General features: G+C 56.3%; 2 protein-coding genes across 5 annotated transcripts in view; both read right to left on the bottom strand.

Moving 5' to 3' along the window:
- Window positions 1–1,495: 1,495 nt before the first annotated feature.
- On the bottom strand, window positions 1,496–5,137 carry CD79B (CD79b molecule). Of its 4 annotated transcripts, none has more exons than XM_015120067.3 (6): window positions 4,951–5,129; window positions 4,092–4,142; window positions 2,844–3,158; window positions 2,538–2,656; window positions 2,192–2,233; window positions 1,496–2,082 (listed from the first exon to the last, which is right to left on the bottom strand). In XM_015120067.3, exons 1-6 carry the CDS (start codon window positions 5,015–5,017, stop codon window positions 1,984–1,986), a joined length of 693 nt encoding a protein of 230 aa, XP_014975553.1. In that variant the 5' UTR covers window positions 5,018–5,129; the 3' UTR covers window positions 1,496–1,983.
- Window positions 5,138–10,945: 5,808 nt separating this feature from the next.
- The window catches only part of SCN4A (sodium voltage-gated channel alpha subunit 4), a 52,077-nt gene continuing 44,105 nt past the window's right edge, over window positions 10,946–18,917 (bottom strand). The window contains exons 21-26 of the mRNA XM_015120096.3: window positions 18,000–18,278; window positions 17,646–17,699; window positions 17,314–17,451; window positions 16,360–16,464; window positions 15,421–15,691; window positions 10,946–14,592 (exon numbers count right to left, since the gene is read on the bottom strand). Coding sequence (XP_014975582.1) covers window positions 13,370–14,592; window positions 15,421–15,691; window positions 16,360–16,464; window positions 17,314–17,451; window positions 17,646–17,699; window positions 18,000–18,278 — 2,070 coding nt within the window. The 3' untranslated portion in view covers window positions 10,946–13,369. The remainder of the gene's footprint in view (window positions 14,593–15,420; window positions 15,692–16,359; window positions 16,465–17,313; window positions 17,452–17,645; window positions 17,700–17,999; window positions 18,279–18,917) is intronic.

Genomic DNA, 18,917 nt, shown 5'->3' on the forward strand with positions numbered 1-18,917 from the left:
GGGAGGCTGAGACAAGAGAATTGCTTGAACTCAGGAGACGGAGGTTGCAGTGAGCCGAGATGGCACCACTGCACTCCAGCCTAGGCAACAGAGTGAGACTCCGTCTACAAATAAATAAATAAGTAAGTCAGCAATAAATAAATAAATACATACATACATAAAACAAGAACTTCAAAGTCTAAGGGAAACTGAGTTGTTCAAAGGTGTTAAAAAGTCTTTAGGTAAAGCCAAAGCCTCCTCCACCCAGGGCAGCCTCAAGCAGGTGGAGACCCTGCTTGGGGGAGAAGTGAAGCCTCCTCCCACCATCTACCCGGCTGCCTAGGTCCCTGGTGGAGGTAGGAGGACGGAATTAGTGCCACTATGCAAAGCAGCAGGAAAGGAAGGGCTCCGGCTCAGTAGAGGCTGATGCCAAAACAACCCGGTTCCCTCCAGCAGCCCAGAGACTAGGAAAACGCAGGGGCCGCCTGGCTTGGCCCAGCCTGGTGCAGGGTGGTGGAGAGATTTACCTGAAACCGCAGGTGTGGGGGCCTTACCCACCTGCCCCACCTGGAATTCCAGAGGGAATTTGGTGAAAATAGGCACTTTTCTCACTAGTTCCCATGTGCTGGTCTTGATTCCCCAGTTAAACTGGCAGCTGCCACAGCATAGGGGCTCCCTTGCCGGAATTCAGAGCAGGAATAGCAGAGAGGCCTCGAAGGATTCCCTCCAGGGTCAACAGGAAGTGGAGCACAGCCTGACTTGGGAGGGAGGCTTTGCACACTCACACTTTGATTGCACTTGGCCTCCCAGCTGGGAGCTGTTCCCAGTACCTCCCACAGCTGGTGGGCTGGAGGGCCCTAGGGACCATTGTTGAGGACCCTGGGGCCATAGCAGACCTCCGATGCTGTGAAAGTCTGAAGGGGTCTCCTGGCAAAGAACCCCAAAGCTCCACTATACAAAGCTCTACTCTTCAGGATCTCACTCTTGATGGCTTTGCATCAAGCTTTCCTAGGCTTCCTGGGAGGTGGGGGTGGGGTTATTGTAGAGGCAGGGAAACCTCTACCCTCAGGGAGCTTCCAGTTTGACTGGAGAACCAAGGCCAGTGTGAGTAGTACAAGGCAGTAGCTAAGTCGCTGCTGCTAGGCTGGTCTGAACAGGGCTTGGATGGAGACCCGGGTGCTTTGGGAGGGCTTCCTGTAGGTGGAGGCAGAGCGGGACTCAATTGTTGCTTTTTGGCTGAATGGAGTGTGGGATGAGGGCGTCCCTGCTGAGGGGAAGGACAGGCCCAGTCACTGGCCAGCTGCTCTGGGTCCAGCTAGGGCCTGGCATGCAGCCCTGTTCCAGGGGGAAGAAAGGGGGGATGTGACCACAGGCTCCAACTGGGTCTTCAGAGAGAAGGGGTGGCAGTCACCTTTCCCACACCCTCAAGGGCTCACAGGTGCCACATTCAAACAACAGAAGTACCCACATAAATGTTCCTATCCACCCCAGACCCATAAGACGCCGCGAGCCTGTGTGTGGTTTCTCAGGACACACTGTTTATTCCACGGGGGAAGGCACTGGAGGCCAGGGCCTCCCTGGGGTGGGAGCGGTTGCGGGAGAGGAATGATGTTCCCGTGGCTCTTCTGGGGCCCCGCTGGGTCCACGGCCCTTCCCAGGCTCTGCTGGGAGGCCCTTGCCTCCGAGTCCATTTGCGGGTTCTGGACCAGTCTCTGCCTCCCCAATCCCGTGCGTGGGGATGGATCCCCTCACAGCACCCCCAGAAGGCTGGGTCCCATCCATCCCCAAAGAACTCCCTCCAAGTTGCTGCCCTGTTGTCCTTCTACTCCAGGCCCTTTGGCAAGAGCTGGGGACCAGGGGCTGGAGATGAGCGGCAGCTCTGGTGGGCCAGCTTCAGAGGCCGGCTGGGGGTCCAGGAAAGGGGTTGGGCCATGAGCCAGGCAGCTCCGAAGCAGTCACTGAGGCTGGGGAGCCTGCACCCAGGCCGTGGGGAGGTCCTGGCTCTCACTCCTGACCTGGGTGCTCACCCACAGACCACTTCACTTCCCCTGTCCGCAGCGTCACTATGTCCTCGTAGGTGGCCGTCTGGTCAATGTCCAGGCCCTGGAGACATTAAGTGGAGCTCAGGCCAGGGCCACACCCCAACCACACCAGCAGATAGTGGCCACTGACCCCGAGGACTCAGAGCTGCTAGGCCTGCCCTGCTCCTTACCTCGTAGGTGTGATCTTCCTCCATGCCGGCCTTGCTGTCATCCTGGGGGCAGAGAGGGATGGTGATCAGAGTGTTAGCTTCCCCCAGCCCTATCCCCTGCTGGGCCAGGCTGGGGAGGGCCAGGGAGAAGGGTAAGGGGTCAGGAGTGAGGTGCATTCTGCAAGAACAGCTGAATGAATGAAGGAAGGAAGGAATGATTGAATAGGTGAGCCAGTGGGCCGGCTCTGGGGACAGACTGGGCCAAGATGGCCACAACGAGAGCTGGGGAGATGGAGACCCTGCCTATGCCTGGCCTATGCAGTGGCCTCCTCTGCGGTCCCCCAAGGCTTCCCCCGCCCCCGATCACCTTGTCCAGCAGCAGGAAGATGGGCACGATGATGAAGAGGATGATCAGCAGCGTCTGGATCATGATGATGCCATCCTTCAGCGTGTTCCTCTGCTTCAGCTGTGCCAAGGTGCTGAACCCTGCGGGGACCAGGGGTGGGGTTGTGAGCCTGGACCACAGTCCACCTTTTAGGCCTGCAAGGGCAGCTCCTTCAGGTCCCAGCGGCTCTCCTGAGTGCTCTAGGGCTATGGCCATCTCCACAAGAGGCAGGCCAGGCTGGGGTGGGGGTGGACAGCTACAGGAGCGTCCCAGCCACCTGGCACACACCCATGACTCGCAGCTCCGTGCCGCAGCCCCGGTAGACCTCCGAGGTCTTGCTGCACTCCTGCTGACAGAAGTAGATGCCGTTGTCCTCAAACCGGATGTCTTGGATGATGAGGGTGGTGACAGAGCTGTTTTGGGTCTGATGCATGTGGCCCTGCTCCAGGTTCACCTGTTGGGGCTCCTTGTCCGTCTCCCGCTTCCGGAGCCAGCTCACGATGCTGAAGGTGCTGTTGGTCACGTAGCAGTGCATTTTCACCGTGAAGCCCCGTTTCCTGGCTATGAAACGTGGGCTCTGCCAGATCCGAGAACAAGCACTACCTGTGGGTGCCAAGGCCAGGCTCAGCATTCCGCTTGGCATCTTCCTGACTGCCAGCTCCAGCAGCAGGCCCCCGCCCTGGCTGGCACAGACTCCCTGGGCTTAGTCTTTGCTTCTCAGGGTGTGGGACAGGCAGGAGGCCGAGGTTGGAGTTAGGAAGCAGGGCCACGTGAGAAGCCGCGGCCAAGCTCTCAGACTCCGGCCCTTCCCGACTGCCCCACCTTCCCTTCGATTTTCCTTTAGAAGAGCTCTGGGACCTTGCCATTCCTTCCCATGCCCATTACAACAGCCTGACCCAGGCCACACCCCCAGGACCTGGAGGCCCACAGGCCTGGCCCCTCCCTTCACTGTGCTGCCCTGCACTGGCCTGAAATCCTCAGTCTCCCCCGTTCCTCTGGGGATAAAGGCCAAATTCCTAGCCTGTCAACTGAGACCTTCCTCAGTCAACCCCCTCCCTGGCTGACTTCCCTCCATCCTCCTCCTCTTCCCTCCTGCAGGGACTGGGACCACTTCTTGTTCCAGAACCCTCTTTCCAGCTTCGACTGCCTTGCTCTTAGCGAGCACTCCCTGGGAATCCCTGAGCCCCTCACATAGTGACCCTGCCCTGGAGGGCTCACCCGAGGCTCAGCCAGATCCCCAGCTAGACAGGCCCCGGGCCTGAGTCCTAGAGGAATCTGCAGGCTCCTCTGTTGTGACCCAGAGTTTAGCCCAGCCCTTCAGTGGCCAAGGCTGGAGAGCATGTGTCTGATGAAGATGACAGTGGGCTGGGAGTGGGGCTCAGAGGAGATCCTAAGGAGGCCTGGGGATGGGAATCCTGGATGGGGAGATCAAGCAAGGGTGGGAAGCGGGGCCGCCTCCAGGACAGGGACCATAGTTGGACACAGGACATAGTCAGACACAACTTGCCCTCAGAAGCGGCAGGTGAGGCTACTGACCTTTGGGATTCGGGTACAGGTCCTCTGATTTGGCTGCTGGCACTGGCTCAGCTGCTGGGTGGGAGGAAGTGGGCGGGGCCAGGTCAGGGCCTCCTCTGGCCTGGGCTGCCCCACCCCTGCGCGCCCTCTATGTTCCCGGAGCTACTTCCTCCTTCCATGACAGCAGCTTCAAGACCCCTCGGTCCTTCCTGCCCCGTGGACTTGGGAGACAGGCATGGGGTGGGGGTACTGGAAGCCCCACCCCCAGCCCCCTTTCTGCCTTTGACCCTCAGGGTGGCTTTGAGCAGGCATCTGAATGAGACAGGAAGGACAGGGAAATCTCAGCATTTTGAGAGGCCAAGACAGGAGGATCACTTGAGGCTAGGAGTTTGAGACCAGCCTGGGCAACATAGGGACACCCTGTCTCTATTTTTTTTTTTTTTTAAAGAGAGACAGGAAGAAAGTCACAGCCCGGAGGCACTTTCATCTCCCAGAGAAGGGGACCACATTTGGATCTCGCATCTTCCAGGGTTGGGTTGGGACAGCCTCTCCCCTCCAGATCCCCAGGCAGTGCCCTCACCCTCTCTTCCTCCTGAGCCTAGTGCTTCCACCGTCCTGGCTGCTAACTCTGGTTTGCTCCTCATGCCCAGCTCAGCCTGATGCCCTCCAGGCAGGAGAGGGACTGGGGCCACAGACTCCTGAGCCCATCACCACGTGCGGCTGACACCCACAGACCCAGGCTCCAGGGCCATGAGAGGGAGATAGGCGGTGAAAGGAGAGAGACAGAGGAGGAGGGTGGAGCAAGCAGGAGGCTGAACCGCAGGGCCCAGACAGCTGGGGACGAGACCAAACCCCACAGGCCTCGTCCTGGGTGTTGTACCTGAGAGCAGCAGCAGCAACGCCACCAGCCAGTGGCTGGACACAGGAGACAACGCCAGCCTGGCCATGGTCACCGCTCCGTCCCGGACCTCAAACCCGTGACAACGTCCGAGGCTCCTTGGAGGAAAACGTGTAACTGCACCGGCTGTAGCCTGTCCCCTCCCCACCTCTTCCTCACCAGGCCCCTTCCTGCCATGCAAATTGGGACCCGGGGGAGGCACCAACTCTCCGGGGACCCTGGGGGAGGGCGGGCTCTTGTCAGCTGGGCCGCTAAGGTTTGGCGGTCGCCCAGCTTGGACAGCACAGCTGGGGTTCTCTGCGGATGCCTCTGGGGGCTTCTCAGTCTTCTGGGGGCAGCCTGTGCTCCCCTCTGTCTGTGCTTGCCCCACCGGTGGTCATTCTCTGGGCCAGCCAGCCTCCCCTCTGCTGTCTGCCAGCTCCCCGAAGGGCTGAGCCCGGCAAGTCTTTATTCCCGGGCCCTGAGCGAAATAGGCACCTGTCCTATGAATGAACCTGAGCTTAGCTCCTCTGCCCTGATCTATCCCTCACCCAGCGGAAAGAGGAGCACTGAGGAAGGACAGGGCAGCCACAGACCCAGGTCAGGCACCTGGAGGGGCCCAGAGCAGAGCCTCTTGGCTGGAGTGCAGGCAGCCATGTTGGAAGTTGACCCTGTGGAGGATGGGAGCCACAGAGGTTCTGGAGCAAGAGCAGGCCAACTGTGGCAGCCACTGGGAGAAGATTCAGTCCAGGCCTTGGCAAGAGGCCTCCCTTCCTCATGCTGCAAAAGAGTCTGTAGGGGCTGCCAAAGAGGATGGATGTAGGTGGAGACAGCTTTGCGAAAATCCACCAAGCAGCCATTGGGGGCTTCTTCAGGGAGTTCTTAACTGTGGGACTCTGAGTTCATTGAATTATTGTCACAGGTCCAGGGGGTCTTGGGCAGGGAACGGGAACTGGTGTTGGGGAGCCCTCAGGTCCTCCAGCTGTATCCTGCCTGTCTGCAGGGTGTGGATGGAGCCACAGTGCTTAGGAACTGATAGAAGCTCACCTTTGGGTCCCTGCCCCTGGGTCCAATGCAGCCCCTTCAGAGATGCCCTTGTGCAGGGCACAACCTGCACAACTGGACACAGCATGCTTGCAGACCTCAGCCCTGCAGCTGAGCCCTCTTTGATTTTCATGTTTCCTGACAGCTTCTTTTTTGTCTCTCATCCTCGACCCCCAGGAGAGGAAGAGATGCTAAATTGTTGGTGCCCTCTGTCCACATCTCACTCTCCTCATGACCCTCCATTTTGCAGTTTGTGCTGGGGCAAGTCTGGATTTAGGGAGAAGCAGACCCACCTCCCATGCCGTGGTTGGAAGGCAGAGGGTCTGGGTGGTCCCTCTTTAGATCTTGGCCTAGGCCTCGGACCTGACAAGGTGGGGGCCACTCTCGAGGGGTGCAGGCCAGGACCTGAGCCACGGAAATCAGGGGCAGGAGGGTTAAGGTTTCATCCGAGGAACAGCCCGTTCCGGGCAGTCCCAGATGTTCTTGCTTGTTTCCAGATGTTCCAAATGAAAAAACATTTCTCTGAAAAGGTGTCAGATGTTCACTTCATGGAACAAACAGCTCAGAAATATAAACATCACCTGAGGTCAGCTTGGGGACCATGGGTCCCCATGCCAGTGAGGGTGGTTGGAGAGAGACTGACCGGGGGGAGTGAGGCAAAATCTGGGAGTCTCTTGGTTTAGGAAATACACTTCCGAGCCCCTGATGACAGATGACAGAGTCCTTCGTTAACTTTGGAGCTAGTGTCTCCCCAAAGTCAGGGGTATAACTGGGAAAGGCTTGGGGCACATGTGTTTGTGGGGTGTGTATGTGTATGCTCACACAAGTGTGTTGCCTGGGTCCTGTGGTGTGGGGCCTACTCAGGAACTGGTCCTAGGGCCCAGGGGACTGTAGGGGGCACAGAGGTTGGTGGGGGGCAGTTGGCATCCATCCTCAGGTGACAGGTGCACTAAAATCTCAGAAATCACCACTAAATAACTTATCCAGGTAACCAAAAAAACTACCTGTACCCCAAAAACGATTGAAATAAAAAATTTTAAAAAACAAGTGAGAAGCAGCTCCGGCTCCAGGGAGGGAAGACGCACACGCATCCCATGGACAGGGATGCAGATGTGGCCTTTGGGCTTCATTCCCATTCATGCCGGGCAGGGATCTGTTTTCAGGAGGGGCGGAGGCAGCGGGGGCCCCACCGCCTGCAGGGTTATTTGTCACATTTTGAGCCGTGCTGTTCCCTCACTGGTGACAACAGTCCTGAGCCCCATCTTGGGCTCATGATACCCTTTTCTTCCCAGAACAGGAGGCCTCGCAAGCCTACCCCCGCCTCTGCCCTTGGCTGCCCCGGGCTTCACATTCTGACATCTGACGACACCTCCCTTTCCAGGGCAACATCAAAATAAGGAATGGGGGCCGGGGTCAGGGGAAGGGACAAGGGGCTCAGGGGGTGGGGAAGCAAGAAGGCAGCGATCCCCAGCCACCCTAGGATGCTGGGAAGGGGAAGAACCTCAGAGAAAGAAGAGCTCAGACCCCTGCCTCCTTCTCCAACCCAGGTGTCCTGGGTCTGCTGGGCTGCTGTGACTGGGAAGAGACCTGCTAAGAAGGACGTGGGTTTGAGTCCTGATCCAGCAGTGTGGCAGTCAGGAAACCTCCTCAGGTTACCAGTGGTTCTCAACTAGGAGTGGCTCTGCCTGCCCCCACGGAGGGAGCATCTGCACATGCCTCAGGACAATCGTGCTGGTCTCAATGACCGGTGGGTGCCCAGGGGTGGGAGGGGCATTGGCTGGCAAAGCAGAGGTCCCTGCCCCACATGCCAACAGCACCCATGAGGCAACACCCATTCTTAACCTCTCAGTAGCCAAGGTTCCTCATTTTCGTAAAATAGAAATAAGCCCAATAGTGCTTTTTTTTTGCTGTTGTTTTCTGGGGTTTTTCTGAGACAAGATCTTGCTCTGTCGCCCAGGCCGGAGTGCAGTGGTGCAATCTCCATTCATGGCATCCTCCGCCTCCTGGGCTCAAGTGATCCACCCACCTCAGCCTCCCGAGTAGCTGGGACTACAGATCATGCCACCACACCTGGCTAATCTTTGTATTTTTTGTACAGACAGGTTTTATCATGTTGCCCAGGCTGGTCTCGAACTCCTGAGCTCAAGCAATCCACCTGCCTCAGCCTCTCAAAGTGCTGGGATTATAAGCGTGAGCCACTGCACCCGGCCCCAACAGTGCATTCTTCGAAGGGCAACTGTGCACATTGAAGGCCATCCTGCATCTGAGGTACTCGGTGAATGTGGCTGACAGCATGCCCTGAGGAGGGCGAGGAGTGGCATGGATGCCTGGCAAGGCGGGTAGCTGTGCACTGTTGTCCCATGTTGTCTCTGTTTCTCACCCAACATGAGGCCTTTTTTCTTCCACCATTCAAGGCTCAAGGGATGTGTGGGCTTGAGCACCCTGCGCTCTGCAAATCTTCCTGTCCCTGATGCCAGAGAGGGCTCCAGGTGAGGTCTGGAAGAACTTAAAGTGAAAAGAATATCTCCAGTTTCATTTCTAATAGAGCTTATTTGGATCTTCTCTCTTTTCTTGGTTAATCTTGCTAATGGTCTATCAATTTTATCTTTCCAAAGAACCAGCTTTTTTTTTTTCTGAGACGGAGTCTTGCTCTGTTGCCCAGACTGGAGTGCAGTGGCATGATCTCAGCTCACTGCAACCTCCGCTTCCCGGGTTCAAGTAATTCTTCTGCCTCAGCCTCCCAAGTAGCTGGGACTACAGGCGTGCGCCACTGCACCCAGCTAATTTTTGTATTTTTAGTAGAGACAGGATTTCACCATGTTGGCCAGGATGGTCTTGAACTCCTGACCTCATGATCTGCCCGCCTTGGCTTCTCAAAAGTGCTGGGATTACAGGCATGAGCCACTGCGCCCGACCCAACTTTTTGTTTTAATTGATCTTTTGTGTTGTTTGTTTCAATTTCATTTGGTTCTGCTCTGATTTTTGTCATTTCTTCTCTTCTGCTGGGTTTGGGTTTAATTTGTTCTTGTTTCTCTGGTACCTTGAGGCATGACCTTATGTTGTCTATTTGTGCCCTTTCAGAGTTTTTGATGTAGGCATTTAATGCTATGAACTTTCCTCTTACCACCGCTTTTGCCGTATCACAGAGGTTTTGAGAAGTTGTGTCATTATTATCAGTCATTTCGAAGAATTTTTAAATTTCCGTCTTGATTTCATTGTAACCCCCAAATCATTCAAGAACAGATGAATTTCCATATATTTGTATAATTTTGAGTGGATTTCTAGTTTTATTCCACTGTGGTTGGAGAAGATACTTGACACGATTTTGATTTTCTAAAAGATACACGCACACGCATGCTTTTAGTGCACAATTCACAATTGCGAAGATGCGGAACCAACCTGAGTGCCCATCAGCTTGTGAGTGGGTAAAGAAAATGTGGTATATATACACCTCTTTATGGAATATGACTTAGCCATAAAAAGGAGCGAAATAACATCTTTTTGCAACAACCTGGATGGAGCCGTAGGCCATTATTCTAAGTAAAGTAACTCAGGAATGGAAAACCAGATATTGTATGTTCTCACTTGTAAGTGGGAGCTAAGCTATAAGGATGCAAAGGCACAAGAATGATATAATGGACTTTGGGAACTCAGTGGGGAACACTGAGGGAGGGGTGTGAGATAAAAGACTACATATTGGGTATAGTGTACACTGCTCAGGTGACAGGTGCACTAAAATCTCAGAAATCACCACTAATTATCCAGATAACCAAAAAAACTACCTGATCCCCCAAAACTATTGACATAAAAAAATTTAAAAAAACAAGTGAGAAGAAGCTCCCACTCCAGGGAGGGAAGACAGCACCCTGAGGGCACTTAGACAACCCCGTAGAGACTCTCCCCACTGCATGCACAGAGAGCTGCAAGGTGGAAAGTGCCGTAGAGACAATGGAAGGACACAGTCGGGCAGCCTGAGGGCCCCTCCTCATCCCCGACACCAGTGCTATATTACCTCAGGACCCAGGAAGAGAGGGTACAGAAATCCTGAAAAGAATTAAGTGCTTACTTATCTGGAAGAATACAGCCCTGGGAGTCAGAAGTTGTTACAGAAAATAAAATTACAGGCTAGGTGCAGTGGCTCATGCCTGTAATCCCAGCACCTTGGGAGACCGAGGCAGGAGGATCACTTGAGGCTAGGAGGTTGAGACAAGCCTGGGCAACATAGCAAGACCCCATGTCTGTAAAAAAACATCCAGATGTGGTGGCATGTGCCTGTAGTCCCAGGCTCAGTCAGGAGGCTGAGGTGGGAGGATTGCTTGAGCCCTGGAGTTCAAAGCTGCAGTGAGCCATGATTGCACCACTGCACTCCAGTTTGGGTGACAGAGTGAGACCCTATCTCAAAAAAAAAGAAAGAAAGAAAAAGAAAATTACATACCAGATTATATTTCACTCTCTGGGGGCTGTGGGCTAAACGTGCTGCATAAGAATATTCTTAGTCACAGGTCCATGTGACCCTGGGCTATCTGGGGTCAGAAGTCAGTCCTGGGGTCAGTGCCTCTGGGGAGAGGGAGAGGCTGTGCTGTGTGCCCCACAGGCACCTTGAGGCCTCTCAGAGGGACAAAGAAGTGACGGGGCCTCCAGAGAGGAGGAGCTGGGGACACAGAGTCCCAATGTGGGAGAGAGGGAGTGTGGTGCTGCCTGTTGTGGGAGCTGGGTCTTGACCCCTGATCCTATCTGGTCTTTTGGATTCCAGCTAAGTGGCTTTTGTAAGGAGGCAGGAGAGAGCTGGACTGGGCCAGAGCAGGGAGCTGGGGCCTCCTTATCCTGCCTGGCCCCCTGAGAAGCTCCTGTCTTCCACGTTTGGCTCCAATCCCCGCGGACCCTTTCTGCTTCTCACTACTCTCAGCCCCCACCCACATCCACACACTGACACGCAGAAGGGAGAAACCACACACCAGAGGCACCAGGGAGGGTTTATTGTAAGAACTGTACAAAGGAGCCCACCTGCTGGCCTGGTGTGGGACCTGTTCCCCACTGGACCGGGCAGGAATGGGCGTCTGTGTGTAGGGGAGGGGCCACAGGCAGGGAGAGGCCAGACCCGGCTCATCTACTCTCCCTCTGCAACCTGCACACAGTCCGAGGAGAATATCCAATCAAAGAGACTTCTGAGGCTCCAGGGGCTGTGCCAGCCCAGGGTCCAGGAGGGCAAGGCAGAGGGGCAGGGTGCTGGGCAGGGGAGGCCGTCCCCATTAGACGAAACTTCTGAAGGAAGAGATGGAAGGAGTGGAGGCCTCCTTCCATAGGAGAGACATAGGCAGGAGGCATGGAGCAGGGCTGAGGCCATGGGTGTGACGATGAGAAACAGGAAGGGAAGGAGAGGAGCTCACCGGGAGTGAGAGAGAGGGCTGTTCAGGCAGGACCGGGAGCAGGTGAGAGAGCATGGTGGACAATAAAGACAACTCTGGCCCGTAGGCATGGCATGTAGATGTGCACACACACACACACACACACACACACCTGTGCGCGCGCGCACACACACACACACCTGTACACACACACACACACACACACCTGTGCGCGCGCGCACACACACACACACCTGTACACACACACACACACACACCTGTGCACACACACACACCTGTGCGTGCGCACACACACACACACGTGTGCACACACACAAGCACACATACATGTCTTGTTTTGAAGGTTTTGCTGCTTCCTGAATTTTAATCAAACTTTTCATGAGAAACAAGAAGAAAAAGAAGAGGCACTTAGGCCAACAGAATGCCCTGAGTACACACCTTACCATACGCATTCACACTCATCCACAGGTCCACTCTCCCAGACACGGGAACACTCCCAGGGACAGGCCTGCACAGTACGACACACCAGCCATACTCCATGGACCTTGAAACACTCCAGGGCACACTGACACACATATATACAAAGATACCCAGACACACGTGCATAATGCAGGCACCAGTACACAGTGGTTCACACACACATGTACAGTCACGCACTTGAACATACACACGGCTATACACACAGGCCTACAAGCATACAAGCAGACACACAGCCACAGGTACATACACAGTGAATAAATCCAGTGACGCCTGAGCAGGTCTCTCACCCCTCCTCCTCTGGACACAGCCTCTGTTCTCCAGCAGCCAGCAGAGGCCTGGCCCTGCCATGCCCAGAACCGCAGTGCAGAAGAAGTGCTTTTTCAGGCCACGGGAGGTTGGAAGGTTGAGCCTGAGCCAGTCGGGCCTTTCCTGCTGCACGCCCCAGGGTCAAAATATCTAACCTGAGCTAAACTGTACATTCTTAGGATCACTTTGAGGAGAGAGGTGGGAAAAATGAGGAGAGAGAATGAGACAGGCCTGGCGAGATGAGAAGGGGGATCTCTGAGGCTGGATGAGGCTCCTGGAGCCCTGGTGGTGCTCACGGAGGAGTGAGGCAGGGAGAGAGGGAAGGGGCAAGAATCTTCTTACTGAGCAGCAGGTCCCCGACCCCCGCTCAGGTCTGGATGCTCAGGCCATGTGCAGCGATCCAGCTGGCAGGACCCAGCCTGTCTCACCCGTGCTTCCTAGAAAAGGACAATTCCCAAGTGGCATCCTTCCTTCTGTTCTTCCCCTAGGGGCCAGCCAGGGGAGCTATGGACCTGGATATGGCCTGGGAAAAGGTTTCAGGAGTCACCATCCCAGCCCAAAGCAGCAGGATCCAGTGGCCAATCAGGTTTTGAGGCTTGAGGAGCTATTTCTGAACCAGTCACATTTCCCTTGTCCAGGGAATTCCTGAGCTGGCCTGGTGGGCGAAGTTGCACCCCAGAGTCAGAGCTGGCGGGCTGGCAGTGCCCTGGGGTTAGGTGTCTGCACTCCCTGAGGTTAAGACATCTTTGTCTGGGCTGGGGCTGAGGGGTCTGAGCCACTTCCTGGGGAGAGGCCAGTGACCCTTAAGACTCTGGTGATGGGGCAGCAACTGAGGGCTCCACCGCAGGCCAGCTCCTCCCCAAGTGAGGGGCAGCGAGCAATTCCAACGTTCTGATCTCCCCCAGGCCAAAAGGAGGGGCGACAGGGCCCAGGAGGAGGTCAGAGCAACTTGAAGGTTAAATCATGGAGGCAGGGGCCTCAGGCCCAGCATGGAGCCCCTGAGTGCAATGCCCATTTCCCATGGTCTAGAGACACAGACGCTCGGGTCTGGAGATGCAGGCGCTCGGGCCTGGGTGTCAGCCCCAGTGTGGCCAAATCCTGTCCCCCATCAGGGAGCCAGACGCAGTCCCAGAACCAAAGCCCTCCTCCCTCACTCTGTATGCAGGCACCACGGGGGAGCTCTGGGGACTGTGCTGAGACTCAGAGGGCCACCTCGATGCTGCCTGCTAGACAAGAGACTCCTTGACGCCTGGGCGCACTATATGCCCCGGGGGAGAGGTGGGAGGCTGGGCAGTGTCTGAGGGGCTGATGGGCATCAGCCCCATAGTTGGTATGGCATCCCCTGCCTCGCCCTTCTCCTCTGGGCTCTGCGAGCTGCTGTTCCCGTTCTCGTGGCCATACATCTTGCTCATGGTGTTGGCAAGCAGCCCCTCCTTCTCAGGGGCGTTGTCCCCGCTGCCGTCGTGGCTGTGGCGGTACATGTAGGATGCCTGCTTCACGGAGCGCTGTAGCAGGTGCCGGCGGTAGGCCCTCTGGATCTTGATGGCGCACACCTCCTCGTGCTTCCTCTTGAGGGTGGTGGTGATGGGCTCGTAGGACACCTTGGAGGGGTTGGCTGCCATGAACTTCTCCTCCATGGTCTGCTTGAGGGCGTCCATTTCCCCAGAGTCACCCAGGACCTCTTTGGTCAGGGCAAAGAGGATGTCCAGGCAGTGGATCTTGTCCCCCGGCACCATGGGCAGGTCCAGCGTGATGAGCTTGATCTTGTTGGGCTTGGCGATCCTCAGCGGTTCCTGCAGGGTGTCCACAAAGTCCGAGAGGCGGCTGTAGGCAATGAACTGGGTGGCATCCGGGTCGAACTTCTCCCATGTCTCGTAGAACATCTCAAAGTCATCCTCACCAAGGGGCTCGCTGCTCTCCTCTGTGGCCACGTTGAAGTTCTCCAGGATGATGGCGATGTACATGTTGACCACGATGAGGAAGGAGATGATGATGTAGCTGCAGAAGAAGCAGATGCCGATGGAGGGGTTGCCGCAGTCACCCTTGACACTGGTGCCCGGGTTCTCCAGGTTGGGGTCACAGTCTGGGGGCCCGCTGTTGAGGATGGGGTTGAGGAGCCCATCCCAGCCAGCCGACGTGGTGATCTCAAACAGGCAGATGATGCTGTTGCCGAAGGTCTCGAAGTTGAACATATCATCGATGCCCGACTCCTTCTTGACATAGGCAAAGTTGGACATGCCAAAGATGGAGTAGATGAACATGACCAGGAAGAGGAGGAGGCCGATGTTGAAGAGGGCAGGCAGCGACATCATGAGGGCGAACAGCAGCGTCCGGATGCCCTTGGCCCCACGGATCAGTCGCAGGACACGCCCGATCCGCGCCAGGCGGATCACACGGAACAGTGTGGGTGACACGAAGTACTTCTGGATCAGGTCGGAGAGTGCAAGGCCTGAGGGGAGGAGCTAGTGAGGATGCTGCCAATGGGGAGGGGAACCAGCACAGAGTGTGGGGAGCATGCGGGGCTCAGGGGGCTCGTCCTGGTGTACTCTGCTCAAGTCTCAGAACACAGCCCAGATGACTGACAGGTGAGGCTGGGCTCTCCCACGGGTCTTGGGGCCAGGAGCTGCAGCTTTGTCTTGATGGAACTGGAGGTGGGATACCCTGAAGTGGGGGAGGGTAAGGTCCATTCCCAAGTCTGTTTGCAAATGCCACTGGTGTGTGTGTGTGTGTGTCTGTGTGTGTGTGTGAAAGAGACAGAGACAGAGAGACAGAGAGAGAGAGGGAGAGAGAACAGCTGTGTGACTCTGGGTATGCCACTTCACTTGTTTGTGCCTCAATTTCCTTACCTGTAAAATGGGAACAGTTCCTGATCAAGACATTGTTATGAACCACAGGTGAGATAATGCCTATCAAGCGCACAGCACAGTTGATAATAAATGGCAGCTAGTTTCTATCATAAATACTCGCATGACCGTGCACTTCTCAGTGCACACAGACATGGAACCATCTTTTACACTTTCGCTCAGTACGTAGGCACCGGAATGTACGTCTTCTGGTCAGTCCTGTGTCCGGAGGTGCATCCATGTATGCATGGGTGATGATCTGCCTGTGCACACACCCGTGTACCTTTGAGCACTGAGAGTGAATGGCAGGCACGCACAGGCGTGTGTCTGGGTGAGCGTGTGAGGGTGCAGGGGCAGGTGTGTGCGCATGAGGATGGATCTTCCCGAGTGCCTCAGCTCAGTGCTGCCCTGCCGGCCCAGCCTGCCCCACTCACCCACAATGGACAGGATGACGACCACGAAGTCGAAGATGTTCCAGCCGACGGTGAAGTAGTACTGGCGCAGGGCGAGCATCTTGAGCACGCACTCCCCTGTGAAGATGATGATGAAGATCATGTTGATGTTGTACAGGATGTCCACCTTGAGCTGGCTCTGGTCGTCTGTCTCCACCATCATGGTGACCATGTTGAGGCAGATGAGGATCATGATGGTGATGTCGAAGGCCTGCTTCGTCACGAGGTCATACACCATGCCCTGGATCTTGTTCTGCAGCATGGGTGGGAGTGGACGTGGGGGAGTCGGGGTGGCCAGGCCCAGACAGGACATGGACAGGCAGGAGACACAGGATGGCACCACAGCATGACAGAGATGACAGAGACAGAGACAGAGAGAGAGAGAGAGAGAGAGAGGAGGTATTGGGAGTTGTGGTAGAGTCAGCCAGGGGAGGAAGGGTGACCTATCCGATCATGATAGGTCTGGGACCAGGTCATTTTACGGGGTTAATGGTCCCTCCTCCTCCCCTGGGGACCCCCTTGAAGGTCCTCCAGATGCTCCTCCCCTTTCTCCCAAAGTCATTGCTCCTGGGGAGGGTGTCTGGACATCCTCCTCCTTCCCCTTGTGGGAGCCCTTGCCCCAGGGGCCACTGGGGTCCCAGGTGGGAGGTAGATGGGCACTGAGGAGCTTCACAGGGTCAGGTGAGGGTAAAGCAGCCACTGGAGTTCCATGGACAGCCTCTGTGCAAATGGTGTGTCTGTGGCACTGCAAAGAGGCATCTCTCCCTGCAGGGAGACCACGTGCCCTGCCCCCGGGGTGGGCCTAACCTCACCCAGGGACACAGCCTGGTGGGTGGAGGGCAGGAAATCTTTTATCCCCATCAGTCCCCTAGGCAGGAGCCTGGCACCACACACAGGACAGGGGGCCCAGAGGGGAGGTACCTGGGGCCGGGGAATTGGTTTCTGAGGCTTCTTGGAGCCAAGCTTCTTCATGGCGTTATAGTATTTCTTCTGTTCCTCCGTCATAAAGATGTCTTTCCCTCCAAAGTATAGTGGGATATGGCTTGTCAGATTGGGGTGGGGTCCCCCTTCCTGCCTCCAGGACCCCCCACCTCAGGCACCACCTATAAGGCAGCCCCCGCCCCTGTAGATCGGCCTGGAGGAAGGCAGAGGGTCAGAGATGGAGGGACAAGGGGAGAATGGGGGACCGAGGAGAAGGGAGGGAAGGGGAGTGGGGATCAATGCTGTCTTGCAGTCTGTTTCTGGCTACTTTTCATCAGTATCTTGCTGAGCCCTACAGTAACCTACAGGGCAGGTTGTAGCAGCCTCTTTTTTTCTTTCTTTTTTTTTTTTGAGATGGAGTCTAGCTCTATCGTCCAGACTGGAGTGCCAGTGGTGCAATCTCGGCTCACTGCAACTCCACCTCCTGGGTTTAAGCGATTCTCCTGCCTCAACCTCCTGAGTAGATAGGATTACAGGTGCCTGCCACCATGCCCAGCTAATTTCTTCTTCTTTTTTTTTTTTTTTGTATTTTTAGTAGAGATGCGGTTTCACCACGTTAGCCAGGCTGGTCTTGAACTCCTAACCTTGTGATCTGCCCACCTCGGCCTCCCAAAGGGCTGGGATTACAAGCGTGAGCCACTGCACCTGGCCCAGCAGTCTTATTTTATTAAGGCCCAGCAGCCTTATTTTACAGATAAGGAAGCCAAGGTTCACGGAGGCCAAGTCACTTGTTCAAGACGGCCTGGTGGGACTGGGACTCAAGCTACCTTCCTGAACCAGCAACCTGGTAGGTGCTCAGGCAGCATTTGTGGGTTTGCACAGTAGAAAGTGGACAAGGGAGGGAGGAGGAAGGTCCTGCATGGGGAGGGCCCGGGGGGCTGGGCTGATACTCATCTTCTTCTTCTGCTGGTTGAAGTTGTCAATGATGACACCAATGAAGAGGTTGAGGGTGAAGAAGGAGCCGAAGATGATGAAGATGACAAAGTAGAGGTACATGTAGAGGTTCACCTCGTACTGCGGCTGCTCCTCCTTCTGTGGAAGCCACAGGGTGGGACGGCGTGGGTGTGCACGCTGGCTTCTCCCTGCCCCCTACAGCCCTGAGGGCAGGACCCATCCACCCCCAGACTGCCGGGTCTCGGGGACAGAATGTGCTGCCGTGTCTCCCTCCTGTCTGAGTCCTCTTCCCTGGCTCACTCACCAGCCACATCTCAGCGACCCCGACTCACCTCCCGGGAGTCCACGGCTGCATACATGATGTCCATCCAACCCTTGAAGGTGGCCTGAGAGAGTGTGGTTGGGGAGTGAGCCGGGGGGCTGCGCCCTGCTTTCATCATCCATGAGTTTCCCTCCCCCGCCCAACCTGGTCCTCCCCTGCCAGAGGCCACCTGCCAGAGCCCCACTGGGCAAGCATCAAATAAAGACCAGAGGGGTCTAGACACTGCCTGGGGGCCCCCCAGCATTGGAAGCAGGGTGGGCAGTCCCCTAACAAGGAATGACATTGGAGTTGGGTACAATGAGAGGGACCAGGGTGGGGGGCACCTCCATCCAGGTTCCCGGCAGGGGTGGTGGGTCACACTCACCACCTGCAGGAGGGAGAGGTAGCCCAGGCCCACGTTGTCGTAGTTGACCTTGACGTTGAGCCAGCGGACCTGGCCCGTGTGCATGAGGCTCTCGCACTCAGACTTGTTGTTGACTTCGGAGATGTCGAACCTCTCAGAGGTGGTGGTGTTGATGCAGTAGTAGAACTTGCCAGCAAACAGGTTAACACCCATGATGCTGAAGATCAGCCAGAAGATGAGGCAGACGAGCAGCACGTTCATGATGGAGGGGATGGCGCCCAGGAGGGCGTTCACCACCACCTGGGGGCCAGGGGGGCCATTGCCAGTGCCTCTCCCAGCCTCTGAGAGAGGGCTCCCAATCTCCATGCCACCCAGGGGACCAGGCAGAGCTGGGCATTGTCAATTAGGGAGGGCTTCCTAGAGGAGGGCTGACCTGCTGGGCTGTGTGTGTGTGCAGGTTGGGGGTGGTGAGGGGGAGGGGGAGGGAGCTGCAGGCCTGGTGGTCAAGAGGGTTCTCTGCTTGGCTGGAGCCATCAGCCCGGAGTAGGGGTGCCGGGTTTCTCTGGAAGCAGCCTGGTCACGGGTCACCAGGCAGGAGACAAACACTCTTTGCTCAGCCCCCATAGGAAACTCAGCTCACGTGACCCAGCCCCTGCTCATGGGTTTTCAGCTCCAGAGCCCCAGACACAGGCACAGAAAAGAGGGCACCAGGGCCTTTGAAGCAGCAGGAACTCTGGGACAGAAGCCCCGTCCCCACCAGCCTAGTCACGCAGCCCACCCGACCACTGCAGACTGGGCTGGATCTGAGACCCCTCTCTTTTTACGGAGGAGCTATTTCATGACCTCCAGAGTGGGTGGCACAAGCCCGGTGTGCCCAGGGGAGCTCTATTCCTGGTTGGGGCACCGACAAGCTGCGTGGCCACAGGCAGCTTGTTTCCC

Source organism: Macaca mulatta, chromosome 16 (genome assembly GCF_049350105.2).
Source record: "Macaca mulatta isolate MMU2019108-1 chromosome 16, T2T-MMU8v2.0, whole genome shotgun sequence".
Lineage (NCBI taxonomy): Eukaryota > Metazoa > Chordata > Mammalia > Primates > Cercopithecidae > Macaca > Macaca mulatta.